The following is a 21407-nucleotide window of genomic DNA, read 5'->3' as shown; positions in this document are numbered from 1 at the left end:
AAAAAAAGTGGTCTTATAAGGATTGTGGGTAATTATTAGATAAACAGTAAAAATACTGAAATTCTGGTTTAAAGGATTGGAAATATGTTTTTTCTTGGGAATGCTGCAACATACCAAATCAATGTTACTTATGATCCTAACCATGTTAATCTTATTTGTCTCCCCATAATTGCTGTATTATTCTGCTTTTCACCAATGCTTCAATAGAAGATTTTTTGATGCTGTGAAATAAGCAGTTAAAGAAAACCCAAATATTTACATTCATTTTAGTATCTTCGTGGATTTTAGCAGCTGCTACTGATGATTATTTGCTTCATTACCATGTTGAAAGACATCATAGTAACTTTTATGAAAATCTCATCAAAGCAACGTGACGGGATAAAAACAAGTTCTCAAGGCCGTGATTATTAGATCCCCTATATTTTGAAGTTCATGCAAGTGAAAACTTAAGGAATAGACGCCTCATTGTCATTCAACAATGAATTCCAGCTGAATCTTAAAACCTGGATTCATTGGTTATAAGAACATAGAAGTTCGACTGTAGAAAAAGAGTAGATGTTTAGAGGGGAAGGCTCGCAATATTAACGGTAATTTCCGCACCCTTTTAGTTTCAACGCTGATCTTCAGTTTCGTCAGATATAGCTTAGTTTTATTTAATAACAAATGAGATATTAAGTAATTCAAATAGAAAAGAGTCCATGAAATAAACCAGAGGGCAGATCCCTTGACTTTTTGTGCACCGATTTGCTTTCAAACACTTCGAGGTAGTGAAGTCAACCCCTTAAAGTCGACGATTTTTAACTATTAATTTCCTTAAAACTCTCCCTTCTTTCTCCTGCCCAATCCCCCCTGAACTGTCTGTCACCCCTATAAAATTGCTGGGTGTTCCCACCTCAAGTGACTTAAATGACACTGCCATATTAATGATATATTAAAACGTGCCATTGCCGCATTTTCCCTCCTTAAACTCCTTAAAAAATGTTAATGTTTTAAATGCATTGTTTGAGGATTTTCCTCTCATTTGTACGTTCAAGCCTCGAGTACGCCTGTTCTGTTTGACATCCTGACATCTCCTTTGAATTGTTAGCAGTGATGAACTTAAAGGCGCGGGACGTACAAAACCTGTCAGACCGCTTTCTGGGCCAGCTACACCCATTTCTGGGCCAACCAGACATGTTTCTGAGACAACAACCAAGCCGGAATTTATTCATCATAAGAACTTGTTACAGATACCAAAAAGGTAACTCATTTGCATAAAGGTATATCAATTTGCAAAATTCTGGTCTGAATGATCCTAACTGATGATTTGAATAATAGGATGAAACAGAGGACAATAAAATTATTATTGTTTATTAATTGGATCGTATGAAAGTGGTAAAAGGATTAAAATTGCTTATCAATTAAGGTAAGTCTGAGGGGTTAGTAAGTCTTATGCAACGTGACATAAATGTTAGAATAACGTCATGTGTATCAGTCTATGGAAGTGATTAGCGATGACAAGAAGATCTTGCGAATTGACTTAGCTATACTTCTTGGCTGTGTTTTCTATAATGCACAAGTATCAACTGAGGAGTGTGGGCGATATAAAATATTCTTTAGCATTAGAGTATGCTAAAAGGTTGAAACTAATAGAGTTGTAGGCGCCAAGAAAAGAGACGATCTTGTGAACCTAGATTTACTTCTTGGTTGTGTTCTGTATAACACACAAGTACCAACTGAAGAGTGTTGGCAATATAAAATATTCTTTAGCATTGGAGTATGCTAAAAATTTGAAGTTAATAAAATCATAGTTGCCAAAGAAAAGGTCACGTGACTTGACATAGCTTTTACTTCTTGGCTGTGGTCGCTATAATACAGAAGTACATAATGAGAGATGTGGGCAGTGTAAAATATTCCTTAGCAATGAAGTATGCTAAAAAGTTGAAACTAATAAAGCTGTAGATGTTAAGAAAATAATTTTAACATAGAATTTCAGAACAATCCTTAGAAATCCTTAGAAATCAACTATTCAGATGGTTATGGATTTGAACCATGAAGGACCACAACCACCAATGACCCTAACCACCAAGGACCTCAACCTCCTAGGGGCCCCTCTCCCAAACTTGCAAGGGGTCCCCTCCCCAAACTTTTTGGTCCCTTTTCCCTAACATTTTGGTCCCTCCCCCTGCATTTTTTGTACTTTTTTTAAGTTTATTTTTTTGAACTTTTATTTTTTTTTAAATAGCAAGTTTTTCAACTTTTTTTTACATGTCATAGAATGACATGAAATATGCTTAAAACTAAAAAAAATTCACATTTAATATTTTCAAAATACAAAATGAGAATGATATAGATATGATAGTCGTGACTTTTACTATTAGAAAAATAATTTTTGTAGTGACACTTTTTTTCTGACTTGGAAATTTTTGACTTGGAAAATTATTCAACTCTTTTTTATATTATTTTTTTATTTATGCGACTGTATTAGAGGTACTCTATGGCTGCTCATTGACACTACGCGGCTGTACAATTTGAGAATTAGGGTTACATCAATCAACAACATAGCAGATTATAACATGGATAAAAGTTATAAATTTGAAATATCTTTTTATTGTGACTATAAGATTTGTAATGGCCACTATCATGACTTCAGTAATTCATATGAGAGTAATGCAGCAAATTTAGAAATCGTGGGAAAGGAAATAAAAGAGGACAATCTGGAAGGAATGAGAAGAATCTTTGATGAAATGGAGAGAAAAAGGGCAGGCTCATCAGTTTCTCAGTGGAAGAGAAGGACCAATATCACAAGAAATAATACAAACAAAGGACACCCTCCCCATTTCAAGGAAGATCAGGAGCACAAGGAAGGTCTCGCAAAAGGAGGTTCGATATGCCAGAAAAGGAAGACTGAAAGAAGAGACATAGAGAAGATAGATATCTCTACAGGGAGACTATCAAGAGAGAACACGATGAATTATTTTTGGAATAGATTCAAAACGTCCAAAGTTGTTCAATAATATTGATAATGTATAATAATGTATGTAACATATTTTTATGCTAATATTCTACGTTTCATTAACTCAATAAAAATATTTTATGCATTACTTTGCTATATTTCCATTACTTTTAGGGTAAGCTAGCAACTCTAACGCTTAGAATGTTTATTCAAAAGTCGAAGATGTAAGAAAAGGAATTTTCAGAGACATAGATACTACTAGCAGACTCATTGGATATGTATTAGAAACTGAGAGAGGTTAACAGAGCTTTAACCAAAAGTATGAGAGAGATGATTATAATCTGAGTTTTTTGTTTAGGGTTTTAATTTAGAGTATTAGTTTAGCTTATTAGTTTAGAGTTTTAGTTTAGAGTTTTAGTTAGAGTTTTGTTTTGGTTTTAGTTTAGAGTTTTACTTCAGATTTTTTTGTTTAGAGTTTTAGTATAGAGTTTTAGTTTAGAGTTTTGGTTTAGAGTTTTAGTTAAAAGTTTTAGATTAGAGTTTTAATTTAAAGTTTTAGCTTAGAGTGTCAATTTAGAGTTTTAGTTTAGAGTTTTAGTTTAGAGTTTATTTTATAGTTTTAGTTTAGAGTCTTAGTTAGAGTTTTAGTTTAGTTTTAGTTAAGAGTTTTAGTTTAGTTTTACTTAAGAGTTTTAGTTTAGAGTTTTAATTTAGAATTTTAGTTTAGAGTTTTAACTTAGAGTTTTTAGTTTAAAGTTTTAATTTAGAGTTTTGGTTTGAAGTTTTAGTTTAGAGTTTAGTTTTTTTAAAAAGTTAGTTTAATTTAGGTTAAATGAGCATGGCGCAATATGCCAAGTTAACCTAAATTAACCTAACTTTAGAACTCTGCATGAGTGTCTGAGCGGGCGTGCTACCATCTATAAGTAGAGTTGAAAAGGTATGGCCACTCTTAGTTAATCTCAATGAAACTAACTTTTTGCATGTCTCTCTCACTATGACGGTGTGTTTTAGTGGGTGTGCGGCCATCTTTAGCTAGAGGTGAAAAACCAGTATAAGATTCTAAACTAAAACTCTAAACTAATACTCTAATCTAAAACTTTAAGCTAAAACTAGACTAAACTAAACTGAAACTCCAAATAAAAACTCTAAACTAAAACTCTTAACTAAGACTAAACTAAAACTCGAACTAAAACTCAACTCTAAACTAAAAATTTAAACTAAAACTCTAAATTAAAACTCTAAGCTAAAACTCTAAACTAAAACTCTAAGCTAAAACTCTAACCTAAAACTCTTAACTAATACTCTAAACTAAAACTCTAAGCTAAAACTCTAAGCTAAAACTCTAAGCTAAAAATCTAAAAGTGAAACTCTAAATTAGAACTCTAAACTAAAACTAGACTAGAACTCTAAGTAAAACTCTAAACTAAAACTCTAAGCTAAAACTAAACTAAACTAAAACTCTAAACTAAAACTAAACTAAAACATCTAAAATAAAATGCTAAACTATAACAAAACTAAACTAAACTAAAACTAAACTAAAACTCTAACTAAAACTCTAAACTAAAACTAAATTAATACTCTAAATTGAAACGTTAAACTAAAACTCTAAACTAAAACTAGACTAACACTCTAAATTAAAACACTAAACTAATTCTAAAATAAACTAAAGCTAAATTTAAACTCTAGCTAAAATTATAGACTAAAACTAAATTAAATTAAAACTAAACTAAAAATCTAAATTAAAACTCTAAAATAAAACTCTAAACCAGAACTCTAAATTACAACTCTAAATTAAAACTCTTGACTAAAATTAAACTACAACTGTAACTAAAACTCTTAACTAAACTAAACTAAAACTATAACAAAAATTCAAAACTAAATCTAAACTAAAACTCTAAATTAAAGACGCTAAACTAAAAGTAAACTAAACTAACAATCTAAGCTGAAACTAAACTAAAACTCTAAACTGAAACTAAAATTAAACTCTATACTAAAAACGCTAAACTAAAACTAAACTAAAACTCTAACTACTAAACTAAAACTAAGCTTAGATAATTTCTGAGACCACACTGCCTTTCCATGACGATAAATAAAAGTTCAAATAGGGATAAAATCCTTTTAATAGACAGTGATGATGTTAACAGTGATAGAAATTCACAAAAATACCAGATATTTCGACCACATATACAGTGACCGTCATCAGTAGTAAAACTGAACTAAAACAATTTAAAACAAAAGTTTATATACTAAATCAAATAACACTACATATTGTTTGAATCTCTAATTCTTTTCAAAGCAAAGGCGGAAGCTATTCTCTTTGACCTTCTTGGATTCGATTCATTAGTGTTCAATGATATAACATTTGGACAAAGGTCAACTACATTGGGTGAACTGAACTTTACTCTGTCAGAATTTAATTAATTATCATTGATAGAGTTCAGCCCATATTCACCTGTATCCCGATTCAAAGCAATATTCTTGAATGAGATTTTCTTTATTTCAAGAGTTTCACAAAAATTTTGCTTTAAACCCCGATCCCTTGAAATCAAAGAGACATTCTCGAACAAAATAGCAAGATTTAAAGCAAGATTCTAAGTCTGAAGATTTTACTTCAGCCCTTTCAGAACATATTTTTAATTTTCCAGACCATTTTATTTTGTTCGTGAATGTCTCTTTGATTTCTAGGGATCTGGGTTTAAAGCAAAATTTTTGTGAAATTCTTGAAATAAAGAAAATCTTATTCAAGAATATTGCTTTGAATCAGGATACAGGTGAATATGGGCTGAACTCTATCTATGATAATTTATTAAAATCTGACGGAGTAGAATTCAACTCACCCAATGTAGTTCACCTTTGTCCAAATGTTATATCATTGAACGCTAATGAACCGAATCCAAGAATTTCAAAGAGAATAGCTTCCGCCTTTGCTTTGAAAAGAATTAGAGATTTAAACAATATGTAGTGTTATTTGATTTAGTATATAAACTTTTGTTTTAAATTGTTTTATTTTAGTTTTACTACTGATAACGGTCACTGTATATGTGACCGAAATATCTGGTATATTTGTGAATTTCTATCACTGTTATCATCATCACTGTCTATTAAAAGGATTGTATCCCTATTTGAACTTTTATTTAAAACTAAGCTAAACTACAACTCTAACTAAACCTCTTAACTAAAGATAAACTAAAACTCTAACTAAAACTTTAAACTAAAAATAAACTAAACCAAAACTCTAAACTAAAACTCTTAACTAAAACTAAACTACAACTCTAACTAAAACTCTTAACTAAAAAGTATACTAAACTAAAACTCTAAACTAAAACTCTTAACTAAAATTAAACTAAACTACAACTCTAACCAAAACTCTTAACTAAAATAAGCTAAAACTAAACTAAAATTAAACTAAAATTAACTAAAACTCTAAACTAAAACTAAACTAAACTAAAACTGTAAACTAAAACTCTTAACTAAGACTAAACTAAAACTCTGAACTAAAACTCTAAACTAAAAATAAACTAAAACTAAACTAAAACTCTAGCTAAAACTCTAAACTATAATTTAACTAAACTAAAACTTTAAACTAAAACTAAACTAAAACTCTAAATTAAAAACTCTAAACTAAACTATAACTCTAAATAAAACTCTTAACTAAAACTAAACTAAAACTCTAACTAAAACTCTAAATTGAAACTAAACCAAAATAAAACTCTAAACTAAAACTCTTAACTAAAACTAAACTACACCTCTAACTAAAAAATAAACATAACTATAACTCTAATTAAAACTCTAAACTAAACCTAAACTAAACTAACTCTCTAAACTAAAACCCTAAACTAAAACTTTAAACTAGAACTCTTCACTAAAACTGTAAACTAAACTCTTAACTAGAACTAAAGTAACCTTCTAACTAAGACTCTTGACTAAAACTTTAAGCTAAAACTAAAACTCTGAGCTAAGACTCTAAACTAATAGACTAAAACTCTTCATTGAAACTCTAAACTAAACTGAAACTTTAACTAAAACTCTAAACTGAAACTAAACTAAAACTAAACTAAAATTAAATTAAAACTCTAAGCTAAAACTAAACTAAAAATCTAAACTAAAACTCTTAAATAAATCTCTAAACAAAAACTCTAAACTAAAAATAGACTAAAATTTTAAACTAAAACTCTAAACTATTATTCTAAAATAAAACTCTTCAATAAAACTCTAAAGTAAAATTCTAAACTAAAACTCTAAACTAAAACTCTTAACTAAAACTAAAGTACAACTGTAACTAAAACTCTTAACTAAAAATAAACTAAACTATAACTCTAACTAAAACAGTGAACTAAAGTTCGAAAGTAAAATTCTAAACTAAAATTCTAAACTGAAAATCTAAACTAAAATTTAAACTAAAATCTAAACTAAAATTCTGAACTAAAACTAAACTAAAACTAATTTAGACTAACAATCTAAATTGAAATTCAAAATTAAAACTAAACTAAAACTATAACTAAGAGTCTAAACTAAAACTAAACTAAAATTCTAACTACTAAACTAAACTAAAAATCTAAACTAAAACTAAAATAAAACTCTAGCTAAAATTCTAAACTAAAACTAAACTAAACTAAAACTCTAAACTAGACCTCTAAATTAAAACTATAAACTAAAATTCTTGACTAAAACTAAACTACAACTCTAACTAAAACTCTTAACTAAAACTCTTAACCAAAACTAAACTAAAACTCTAACTAAAACAGTAAACTAAAACTAAACTAAACTAAAACTCTAAACTAGAACGTTAAACTAACACTCTAAACTAAAACTAAACTAAAACTGTAAGTTAAAAACGTTATACTAAAACTAAACTAAACTAAAACTCTAAACCAAATCTCTAAACTAATATCCTAAAGTAAAACTACGCTAAGATTCTAAACTAAAACTCTAAATCAAAATTCTAAACTAAAACTCTAAATTAAAACTCTAACCTAAACTTTTAAACTAAAAACTCTAAGTTAAAACTCTAAACTAATACTCTAAACTAAAATTCTTAATTAAAATTAAACTAAAACTCTTAACTAAAACTAAACTAAAACTTTAACTAAGACTATATTAAAACCAAACTAAAACTCTAAACTAAAATTCTAAATTAAACTCTAAATTAAAACTGAAAACTAAAACTCTAAGCTAAAAATTTAAACTAAAACTCTAAGCTAAAACTCTAAATTTAAACTCTAAACTAATACTCTAAACTAAAACTCTAAAGCTAAAATTCTAAAACTCTAACTCTAAACTAAAACTCTAAACTGAAACTATAATAAAACTCTAACTAAAACTCTAAACTAATAAGGTAAACTAATAATCTAAATTAAAACTCTAAACTAAAACTCCAATTATATTCATCCCTCATACTTTTGGTTAAAGCTCTGTTAACCTATCTTAGTTGCTAATATATCCCCAGTGAGTCTGCTAGTAGTATCTGAAAATTCCATTTCTGACATATCCGACTTTTAAATAAACATTCCAAGCGTTTGACGTGCTAGAGTACCCTAAAAATAATGGAGATATAACAAAGTAATGCATAAAATATTTTTATTGAGGTAATGATATGTAGAATATTAGCGAAAAGATATGTTACATAAATTATTATACATTATCAATATTATTGAACAACTTTGGACGTTTTGAATCTGTTCCAAAAAATAATTCATCGTGTTCTCTCTTGATAGTCTCCCTGTAGAGATATCTATCTTCTCTATGTCTCTTCTTTCAGTCTTCCTTTTCTGCCATATCGAACCTCCTTTTGCGAGACCTTCCTTGTGCTCCTGATCTTCCTTGAAATGGGGAGGGTGTCCTTTGTTTGTATTATTTCTTGTGATATTGGTCCTTCTCTTCCACTGCAGAACTGATGAGCCTGCCCTTTTTTCTCCATTTCATCAAAGATTCGTCTTCTCATTTCTTCCAGATTGTCCTCTACTATTTCATTTTCCATGATTTCTAAATCTACTGCATTACTCTCATATGATTTACTGAAGTCAGGATAGTGGCCATTACAAATCGTACAGTCACAATAAAAAGATATTTCTAACTCAAAACATTGATCCATGTTAAAATCTGCTATGTTGTTGATTGATGTAACTCTAATTCTCAAATGGTACAGCCACATAGTGTCGATGAGCAGCCATAGAGTACCCTTAAAACATCCGCATAAATAAAAATAATAAAAAAAGAGTTGAATAATTTTCCAAGTCCAAATATTCCAAGTCAGAAAAAAAAGAAAAGTGTCACTACAAACATTACTTCTCTAACAGCAAAAGTCACGACTAATATATCTATATCATTCTCATTTTGTATTTTCAAAATACTAAATGGGATTTTTTTTTGTTTTAAGCATATTTCATGTCCTTCTAAGACATGTAAAAAAAAGTTGAAAAAAGTTTCTATGTTAAAAAAATAAAACAAAAAACAAAAAAAAGCATAAAAAATGGAGGGAGGGGCCAAAAAGTTTGGGGAGGGGACCCCTTGGAGGTTGGGGAAAGGGGGCCCCCTAAAGGTTGAGGTCCTTGATGGTTAGGGTTATTTGTGGCTACTGTCCTTGATTGTTCAAATCCATAATCATCTCACTAGTTGATTTCTAAGGATTGTTCTGATTTTCTATATCAAAATTCTTTTCTTGGCATCTACAACTTTATTAGTTTCAACTTTTTAGCATACTCCATTCCTAAAGGATATTTTACATTGCCCACTTCCCTCACTATGTACATTTGTATTATAGCGACGACTGTCAAGAAGTGAAACCTAGGTCAAGTCCCAAGATATTTTCTTTGGCAACTTTGACTTTATTAATTTCAACTTTTTAGCATATTCCAATGCTAAAGAATATTTTTTATTGCCGAAACTCCTCAATTGGTACTTGTGTATTATACAGAACACAGCCAAAATGTAAAGCTAGTCCCAGTGACAACATCGCCTCTTTTCTTGGCGCCTACGACTCTATTAGTTTCAACTTTTTAGCATACTCCAATGCTAAAGAATATTTTATATCGCCCACACTCCTCAGTTGGCACTTGTGCATTATAGAAAACACAGCCAAGAAGTATAGCTAAGTCAATTCGCAAGATCTTCTTATCATCGCTAATCGTTTCCATAGACTGATACACATGACGTTATTCTAACATTTATGTCACGTTGCATAAGACTTACCAACCCCTAAGATTTACCTCAATTGATAAGCAATTTCAATCCCTTTACTACTTTCTTACGATCAAATTAAAAAAAATAGAGGCAGAATAGAGGCAGTCCAAAAAAGGTGCCTAAGAATTATCTATAATGAGGGTAAAGTGTCTTATATCTCCCCTCTTCGGAGAGCCAATCTAGTTAACTTTAAGGAAAGGAGAGGAAAATTTTTCTTGCGTTTCCCTAACAGTACCCTTTACAACCCTCGGACAACTACCCTTTTTCCTAGTCAATATTCTCCCCTGCGACCCTGCCTACCGCCTTCTGCTTCAACAAAAATCCCCCTCCTTGCCCCAATAAAAGTTTCCACTGAAAGATATTGAAATACTTTCATCCCTTACATAGTTGACATATTTAGTCAGTGAATCTCCTCACCCCCCCCCCCCCTTATCTCGCATTTCACCTTATATTTTCAATGTTCAATTTGTAAATTTCGAGCTTTTTATTATTGGTTGCAGAAATAAATTGTTATTGTTTTGGCTATTTTATTCCCTTTTTAATTTTACGAATTTTTGTTCGTTTTGACTTTTTGCTGATTCGGCCTTGACCTTTTAATTTTTGAGTTTTAATTGTTTTTGACATTTTACTTATTTGACATTGACCATTTTATAATTTTTATTTTTGTTGTTTGTTTTCGGTTCTTCTTTGTTTTATTGACGCTAAAGTGTGAATTGTGCCCGTTGGGGCTTGTGATAACCGTTTTCAGTAATAAATCAGGTTTTATCTTAAGTGTAAGTACGGAGTGAGTTAACCCTATAGTAAGCGAAACTCTAAAAAAAGAAATTTTGTTAGTTGTATTCTGCTTTTTTTGTTCCCCTGAAGAAGGATCACGGATTCGTGTTTATTGTAGTTTTGTTTTCCAAGAGGTGATCGTATTGAGCTAATGGCCTTCTCATCTCTCTTCGTTTAGAAAAGGCCTGAATAAGGATGCTGCGGGTGAAACCTTCCTTCTTGTGTCAGAAAAATTACTTCTTACAATTCGATATTACTATAAAGCTTTATTTAAGTAAACTGATTTGCTTCATATTTCATAGAATTTACACGGTAATATGTAAGTGCCTTTCACCTGTTGTGAAGGAGAAGTGGTGGGTCATTGTTTAGGTAGCGGGGGAATATGCCTCAAAGAGTAGCCTCCATTTTATTTGCCATGTTTTCTTAGCAAATTTTCTGGGGGGGGGGGGTGATCCACCGATAAAAATTATGTGAGGGGATTTTTCCTGGGTTGAAGTTTTCGTTAGGTGATTCGCTGGGGGAAATTGTCCATAGAGGAGGAGGAGATTCCTGGCATGATTCTATAAACGATCAAGAAATCAGTAAAAAAATGTTTTCAACTGAAGCAAAGAACAACACTAAAATTTAAAACGAACAGAAATTATTCGGTCAACACAAGGACCATGGAATTGGAATAAAAATCTTTTTAACATACTAAAAAAGTTTAACGTAAAGAGCAAGGGTTGGGGAGTGGACAGCCACCCTCAAACATGGAATTATTTCTGTTCCTTTTAAGTGTTAATGTTGCTCCTTAATTTCAGTTGAAAAAACTTGTTTTTTTTATTTCATTTCTTAAAAGACCAGGATGTTTTAACCCAAAAATCTCTAACCCAGAACTTTTCCACACGCCTGGTCTCCTCCTGCATTCTCACTGCTGAATAAGCCAGGGAACCAAAAAAAGCAAAATCTCTAACCCAGAACTTTTCCTGACTACTTACTGCTGAGTGAGCCAGAGAACGTTTGGTAGTATTTTTTGAAAATTGGACCTGAGGCTACTCCATGTTGAAAAGTTTTAAACAGTATAACATTTGGAGAGTTTGATAGGATCGGACTCGGTGCTTAAAGGGAATGCGAGTGAGCTTTGAGCAGAGTGATAGCTATACACTGTGTTTTCCCCCTGCGATCCTCATCAATCTTCACTTTTATTTGGAATTAGTGACTTTATCAACCCTGAAACACCAATGTTGGTGGAAGTCAGTTATATTTTATAAAATATCTACTTACTATATTTCTTGTCAAATAATTTTATATTGTAATATCACTCTCAGATTTGTGGTAAAAAGCTCTTAAATCCTCTGACACATACTGTGCAAGGAATTGGCGAAGTAATAAACAGCACCTAATTTGTTTCATTTTAGTATGCTCAAATTATAATTTCAGTCTCATATATATAATTAGTGAGCCCAAAAACTGTTAAATGTTAACTTCTCTGACTATTAAAAACAGTTTTGAAATACATGGTTGCCATATTGCAAACTCGGATTAAAAGTGGAAGAAACTATGGAAGATGTAGGATACTTACTGTGTTTTGTCTCATGGCTCTCATTCAAACTGTTGGTAAACTATTTTAGGATGGTAAGCTGTGTGGGTTTGTAGTTGTGTTGCTGGAGAGTTTTATCCTTAGTTAATACTTTGCGTAAGGATTGAAAATGCACACGGAAACGTGAAAAGGTTCCTAAGGTTGGCCAATATAAACATATGAAATAAATGCGGGGCCTGGACTTTTTGCTCATAGATCCATAAGATTTTTTTTTCTTTACTGATACCAATAGATCGTGAGCATAACACACATTCTTGGACTAATCTATGCGTTAGTAAACCTTTTTTTGGACTACGCGGTTAAGATGATGTGCTCAGAGGTCTGCGGCTTCCCTCTTCTTATGGAAGATCTGAGTTTAAGATTGCATTTTCATTCATTCTTACACTGGACGAGTTGGGATTAGAGGATGCACAGTGAATAATGTTTGCTTGAAGCGAATGTTTGCCTACGAATGCGTCTGGATTCCTCTTCCTTCACTGCTTTCTTTTTACGTTAAAGTTTAGCTTTTTGTTTGCTGAAAGCTTATTATAACTTAGCAAATAAAGTATGTTCTTAGGTGCCACAGTTTTTTTTTATACTTGTAACATTTCAAACATTTGAGCTGAAAAAGAGTTGGCAGTCCCTTTATATGCAGGATAGTTTCTTTACGATTCAAGTTTTAAAGCCCTTCTTTATTTGATATGAACATTTCATTTCACTTAATCTATCGTACGACCGAAGGGGTTAATTCATTTATTCCTGTTACTATAGAAACATTATGCTAAAGAAATTTTTTTAGTTTCAATAATTTTTCAGTTTGGATGTTGTGGACTGACCGAACGTTATGGTTACCACGACTGGTCTAAGAACGAATATTTTATGTGCAATGAATCTAACCCAAGTGTTGAACGATGTGCTGTGCCTTATTCTTGCTGTAAAACTAACGGACTTGACTTAGAAGTAAGTTTAAAGCTCTCCCGTCTTTTATTTGTTGTATTTCAAGCTAACGTCTTTTTTTTTATTCGTTCTACTGTGAGTGGATGAATTTGTGTTCATGTTCGATAAGATTATAGCTTATTCATTAGGTTGATTATTCTTTGACTTGTGAGCATATCCATCGTTTGATTCATGTTCTGTAGTGACACCTCTGCTACCGAGTCCTTCCAATCTTTTTAGCAGCTCTTTCACTTGTTGCATTCATATTAATGGCTTCAATGTGTTATTAAAAAAAAGGTTAAAAAAAAACTAAAAGTCAGGAGTGACATTAAAACTTAAAACAAACAGAAATTATTCCGTATATGAAAGGGACTGTCCCCTCCTCAACGCCTCGTTCTTTACGCTACAGTTTCGTTCTATATTTTTATTAAGTATAAGATAAGATAATATAACATGTATTTCAAGCCAAAATATGGCCATGTACACAAACAACATACTAGATTAACGAATTACAACACTCGTCAAAATAATAAATAACAAATAAAACGACTCTCTTCTTTTTGCAAAAAAAAACTGATCAAGATATCTTCCTACTAGACAAATAAACTGTGGCAACGAACTCTTCAAGGCATCAGGATGCAGCAATCCATCATTCACATATAAATTTTCCCTTACCCCCAAAAGACCTTGACAACGACTCAGACCATGCTTCAAATTCTCCTCCTCTTCTTGCAAAAAGGGGAAGCAAACCCACTTTTCCTCCTTTCAGAAACCTTCAATCTCGAATGAATCGGAAGGCAATTAGATCGTAGCTGCATCCAGTAGGTAAGGTATCTAGCCGGTAAATTTGACAAAAATACAATTCCTGTCAATATAGGCCTACTATCTTAACCTCTTTATAATATCTTAAAGTTTCTGAATTCTTAATCTCCTCACCCTATTTCTGTATCGTCTGGTTCTCCAGCACCCGCTTGATTTCCTAGTCCAACTGTAATTGTTGACTAGCTGGTCCAAGGCCATCATTCCAAGCGAAAGAAAAACCTGTTTTATCCAGTACCTCCTTGACTTTAAAAGCCCAAGTTCTTTTCCTTTGCAACTGAAGTAACTCATCACATGCTGCCTTCAGTAGCCTATCACTGGGTAAATATACAAACCTTAGCCAAAATTTAATCATTTGGACCGTTCTATAACTTTTAAGAGACAACAGTCAAAGGTCTCCTTTAAGAAACTGAGTATGGGTCATTCTATGCAGCCCGTACAGTCTCTTGAAATAACCTAGCTGAACGCTTTCTAACCTGGCAGCGTTCTCATGTCCTCAAATCTCTGTCCCGTAATGGAGAATTGGCATTATCTTAGATAAAAAAAAACCTCTTATGTAGAGAAAAATTCTTTATATCACTAATTTTATTTCGGAAAAGTAAAAATGTTGCAGCTCTTCCCCTATTAAACACTTCTTTAATGTGGGAGCTCCCTCTACCATTGCTTTGGAAAATAAAGCCAAGATACTTTATTTTTTCAACTGCTTATATTTGTTGTCCTCCAAATACAAATATACTTTCTATTTTTTCTTTTCTTTTATTAAAAATAACCACTTTAGTTATATATATATATATATATATATATATATATATATATATATATATATATATATATATATATATATATATATATATATATATATATATATATATATATATATATATATATATATATATATATATATATATATATATATATATATATATATATATATATATATATATATATATATATATATATATATATTTAGACACTGTCCTCAAACTTATTTAGACACTGTACCTTTTTTTACCCATAAAACATTTTAGGTGCCCCTTCTATACATACATACATATATATATATATATATATATATATATATATATATATATATATATATATATATATATATATATATATATATATATATATATATATATATATATATATATATATATATATATATATATATATATATATATATATATATATATATATATATATATATATATATATATATATATATATATATATATATATATATATATATATATATATATATATATATATATATATATATATATATATATATATATATATATATATATATATATATATATATATATATATATATATATATATATATATATATAGAAGGGGCACCTAAAATGTTTTGTGGGTAAAAAAAGATACAGTGTATAAATAAGTTTGAAAACCACTGCACTAGTCAATTCAATCCTGGTGAAACTTTACCCCGAATACTTACCCTTAGCATCTCCAGTGTAAAATTGAATGACAAAGAGATAGCAAGAGATAAGAAGAACCTCGTATAGGAACTCTGGCAAATTTCACCAGTGTAAAATTTTCCCTGACAAATTCCCTCCCCACGACAAATTGTTGATGTAGAAAAATTCCACGTGTAGAAAACCCCTCCCCCCCTCATCCGAGAAATGTATGCATACTTCCCATAAACAGTGGGCAAATTTTGTAACTTAAAGACCTTTTTCCAGGAGTTCTGGGGGGGGGGTCATGAAATCTCCAAAGTTATATTTATTTGGTTTTACAACTATGCTGAACAAAATGGCTATCTCAAAATTTTGATCGGATGATGACATAATTGCCCTCCAATTTTTTTGGGCACTTAAAAAGGGCACTAGAACTTTTGATTTTTGTTCAAATGAACCCTCTCCTGTTATTCTAGGACCTCTGAGTCGATACGATCACCCCTGGAAAAAAAAAACAACAAACAAATAAACACGCGTCCGTGATCTTTCTTATGGCAAAAAGTACAAATCCCACATTTCGGCAGATAGGAGTTTGAAAACTCTACAGTAGGATTATTGTATACGATGAATCTGATGGTATGGTTTTCATTAAGATTTTATGACTTTTAGGGGGTGTTTCACCCTTTTTTCGAAAATCAGGCAAATTTTATCAGGCTCGTAACCTATTGTGGGTAAGACTAAACTTACTGATACTTATATGTTTGGAATCAGCATAAAAATCCATTTATATATTTAGAATCCAATCCAAAAATTTTTTGGCATAAAAATTCCGTTTTTTAGAGTTTTGGTTACCATTGAACCGGGTCGATCCTTACTTACAGTTCGTTACCACGAACTGTTTGATTTTATTTATCTTTTCCCAGACCACTTCGTATGGGACCGTTTGTTGTAGAAACTTTGCAATGGGCTGATTGGATTGGAATTTGAAAGTTGTAGTGCCCTTCATAATAACCAAAAGTGATTGAAGGGGAACCAGCCCCCCTCCCAACCCTTCTGATAAGGCATCTTATCTGAATTTGTAAATTGCATCTTTGTAGGAAATTGTCGAAAGGACCCCTGGGGCATTTCTGGGGCAAGGGCTGTATGCCCACTGGTTATATATAGGTTTTATTATTGAGAAAGCGGAATATATATAATCCTTGGTAACCGAAAAGGCTGAGGATGTAAGGTGAAACTTTCAGGGAATGTTGAAGAGTTGCTAAACTAATTTAAAAGATACTGTGTTCGTGTAGGTTGTCAAACGGGCGTATCTGCAATATTTTAGGAATGACAGGGTATTAACTTGAAACTTTCAGGGTATATTGAAGGGAATGTGTAATAATCCAAAAGACAATAAGTGTATCCATATGTCAAAAGACCGGATCCACAACTTTTTAGAAAAGGCTAATGGTATTCAGTTGAAACTTTCAGGGGCTGTTGAGGGGTGTGTAAAACAAACCAAAGAACCAAAACCATTCAGGCTGTTAAAATGGCGCAAAGTCTCTGAAAGGACCAAGTGTATTTAGTAGAAACTTTGAGGAATGTTGACGGGAATGGGGAACTAAATCCAAAGACAATGTGTGCATAAAGGTTCTCTGTATCTTCAATACCTTAGGAATAGTTAAGGGTATGCAGCTGGATCTTACAGGGAATGGTGAGGGGAATGTTAAACCAAATTAAAAGACATATATGTGTCCAGTCTGTCAAAAAGGCGTATCTGAAATATTTCAGGAACAGCTAGCGGTATTAAGGAAAAACTTTCAGGTGATGTCAAACTAAATCATATGAGACTATGATCATCAAGGATGTCAAAAGGACGTATTTGCAATACCCCAGAAAAGCTTATGGGTATTAAGTTGAAACTTTGATGGCACACCGAGGAGGAATTAAAAAAAAAAAAAATCTTGATCCGGGTACAAACAGGCTCAAAATTACGGAAACGGTTAAGTTTACTAAGTTTAAACTTTCGGGGAATGTTGAGGGAATTTCTCGAGTAAATCCGAAGACAATAAGTTCTTCTAGATTGTCAAATTTGTGCATTTGCAATATCTCCGGAACAAACAAGGGTATTAAGTTTATATACGGAGGGAATTTTGGGGGCGGGGCTGATGTAAATCAAAAGGCACTAAGCGCATTTAGGTGGTCGAAAGGTAGTATCTGCAATATCTCAAGAACGGCTAAGGATTTTAAGTTGATTTTTTCTGAACATTTTTGGGAGGATATTGAATGAAATTAAACGACTTTAAATGCATCCAGGTTGTCTATATCGCATATCTGGAACATCTCACAACGGTTTTGCGTGTTAAGTTAAAACTCACAGGAAAATTTCAGAAGATGCTGAACTAAATTAAAAGGCACTATGTGTTAAACGGACGTATCTGCAAAATCTCAGAAACAGCTAAGAATGAAACTTTCAGGGGATATTGAGAGGGATGTTGAACTGAGTCCAAAGACACTATGTGCATCCATGTTGTAAAATGGCCAATAATGAGTCTACGTCATATACAGCATAATCTCTTTTCATTCTGAGATATCACTCTTTGCTTTATTTTGAAAAATTTGTTTTGTTAATTTAATTAGCTGTATAAAATAACAGTTTCTAGGTACTTTTAAGCACTCTGCTGTATTTTGGCCCGATGATCCATTCTGAAACAAAGATGGCACTGGGAATGATTGAGTTTAACACGTCAGTAGTATTGTGTTAATCTAAATGAGCGGGCCCATAGGAAATCGCTTTAAGCACGCCTATCATTTCAGTGGGTGCCCTGTCCCACCATACAACGAATGCCCAGTCCTACCATACAAGCGGGCCCATATTAGATTTGCTAGTCCCTCTACGAGAACTATCATTTTTTCGGAAACATTTTTTCTCAACGAAAGAAATGCTAATACTCTGAGCGCCCACATGGGACATCATTTCAAGCGGCCATTCTTATCTCTGGTTCCGCGCTAAGGATTCTCGGCCAGGCGCGGAGTGCATGTCGTTCGATAACAAAAGTGACTTTGAAGTAACATTATGTCTAATAAATGAAATTCTGATATGAATTCTAATAAACCATCGGATGAGATGTTTTTGAACTCTAATGGTATAGACCCGATTATTGATTATTGATAATTACTTATGATATATCTGACTTCAGTTTGACAAGTAGGTTGTTACGTAATTGAAGGGAGTTTTAAGTGATATTGTGTCTTATAAACGAATACTGATATGATTTCTAATAAAGATTTGGATAAGATCTCATTACACTCTAATGGTATCGAGCCGATTATTTATTATGGTTACAACAGGGCAGGTATCATTATTGTAATGTAATGGCCCTATGCCAATCGGTTTTCCATTACCGGGCTTGCGCATGAGTTTGAGCCCGTGCCCTCTCATCCAGGTCACCGTGTCCCACTCCAGGGCCCCAAGTCCCCCTCTAGGGCCCCGAGTCCCCGGTTTATACCCTCCCCCCCGTAGGCCCCAACCCTTCCGCTCCAGTTCAAACCTACCCACCCCTCCAGGTTCCCCTCCCAGGTTTTCTGACCCCCCTTTTTTATGCTGATTTTTTCTAACCTTTTTTTCATGTCTTAAAAATGGCATGTAATCTTCTGTGAACATAGTTTTTTTATTTTTCCTATGTGGCCGTCACCGCCTAGTTTATTGTATGGTTTCAATCAGTATTTTTTGAACATTGGAAGGATAAACACTTACATCATACTGAAAAAAGTTAAGATGAAATATTCCAAGAAAGTGTGTGCACATGATAAAGTTATCGTTGAGTTGAATGCTGACAATTATAAATATTTGAACTATGAGACAAATATTAATGGAGATCATATTGGAAATGTATGCGTGCATTGTCATGACAGTGAGAGATTGAATTCCTTTGGAGTATCTAATAAAATTAACTGTGTTGATGGTGGATATACGAGAGTGACATTTCCAGAGAAGCTAGTGCTCAAAGATAATGCAAGTGTTAAACTAATAGTTGACGACAAGGGCCAACTTCTTGCCTATGGTTCTAGTAACACGTTACCCGTTGATAGATCCTATCGTAATCTTTCCGGTATTAGCTTTCAAACGAAAGCAAAGGAGAAAAGAAAGGCATACTGCTGCACTAGTGTAATAATGTATATCATGTCTGTATGCCAAAACTACAAACTATGCAAAAATAAACGAAAGCAAAATAAAAATGGCATTGGCAGAATGCCTAACAACGGGGCTATAAAGATGAATTAATGAAAAACATAGCACCTACACACATAACTACTATCATCAATGGCATGCCAACAGATACAGTCAACGAGCTCAATAATACCAATAATGAAATTTGTGATGGTTATAACTGAATTCATGTCAAAACTCCTGTATGGCTCAACAACTGGAATAAGTGACGTCAAGAAAAATATAATGAAGTATTTTATAGAATAAACTCAAAGCATTCATTTTTTTGATGATATTCTAAACACCATTATTTCAATAAAATATTTTAGACATTACTTTGTTATCTCTCCATTAATTTTAGGGTACGCTAGCAAATCGAAACTTTAGAATGTTTATTAATATCACCATGGAAATTAATGACAATTCTAAGAAAAGCAAAGCATCGGTGAATGTTGCTAGCAGCTCAGACACACAGGTATAGTGAGAGAGAAAGAGACAAGAACACACGCAATCATACAGAGTCAGACACGGAAACATGCAAACATCCGCTCAGAAACACAGGCATAGTGAGAGAAAGAGAGATAGATAGATAGAAAGAGAGAGAGAGAGAGAGAGAGAGAGAGAGAGAGAGAGAGAGAGAGAGAGAGAGAGAGAGAGAGAGAGAGCCCTACAATCACATAGTCATACATGGAAACATGCAAACACCCGCTCAGGCACACAGGCATAGTTAGGGAGAGAGACAAAAGACACCTAAAATCATACTGAGACAGACACGGAAACGTGGAAACACCCTCTCACACAGACAGGCATGGTGAGAGAGATAAAAAAACACCTACAATCATACAGAGTCAGACACAGAAACATGGAAACACTCGGTCAGGCTTTTTTCTCTACTTGACGTTCATTAAAAAAAACTTGTTTTTTTGTTAAATCTATAATTTATTTGACCTTTAAAGGTCTTTACGGGGTATAAGAGAATCAATTCCATGATTCCATGTATGTTTTTTTCTCTTTACTTGGTGCTCATTAAAAAACGAAGGTTGTTAAGTTACAGATGACGCCACAACTGATTTTTCACAAAGGTTACATTATGTTAACGTAATGTAACCTAAGTGAAAAATCAGTTTTGGTGTCATTTATAACTTTAAATCCTCGTTTTTTAATGAGCACCAAGTAGAGAAAAAAAACCATATGGAATCATGGCATTGATTCTCTCAAACCCCATAAAGCTCTTTTAAAGGCTACATGAATTATTGATGCAACAAAAAAAATCTCCGGTTTTTTAATTAACGCCAAGTAAAGAAAAAAGTGTGATTGTAGGTGTTTTTGTCTCTCTTTCTCTCTCACTATGTCTGTGTGTCTGAGTGGGTGTTTGTATGTTTCTATGTCTGACGACGGGATTGTAGTGTTTTTTGTCTCTCTCACTATACCTGTATGTCTGAGCGGGTGTTTGCATGTTTCCGTGTCTGGCTCTCTGTGACTGTAGTTGTTTTTGCCTCTTTCTCTCTCACTATGCATGTGTGTCTGAGCGGGTGTTTCCATGTCTGACATTGTGTGATTGTAGGTGTTTTTTGTCTCTCTCACTATGCCTGT

At 32.5% G+C, this 21407-nt stretch overlaps 1 protein-coding gene across 2 annotated transcripts in view; it reads left to right on the top strand.

Annotated features, from left to right (window-relative positions):
* Positions 1-21407, top strand: part of LOC148949368 (tetraspanin-33-like) — a 555122-nt gene that overhangs the window by 367249 nt on the left and 166466 nt on the right. Inside the window, exon 5 of one of the 2 annotated variants that reach the window (XM_089093399.1) lies at positions 13263-13406. The exons of the other annotated variant lie outside the window; for it this stretch is intronic. Within the exon in view, the coding sequence (XP_088949525.1) occupies positions 13263-13406 (144 nt within the window). The remainder of the gene's footprint in view (positions 1-13262; positions 13407-21407) is intronic. 2 annotated transcript variants of the gene reach the window in all.

Source organism: Artemia sp. Qi Xiang Cuo, chromosome 8 (genome assembly GCF_049724085.1).
Source record: "Artemia sp. Qi Xiang Cuo chromosome 8, ASM4972408v1, whole genome shotgun sequence".
Classification (NCBI taxonomy): domain Eukaryota; kingdom Metazoa; phylum Arthropoda; class Branchiopoda; order Anostraca; family Artemiidae; genus Artemia; species Artemia sp. Qi Xiang Cuo.
This window is presented reverse-complemented; position numbering and strand designations above follow the sequence as displayed.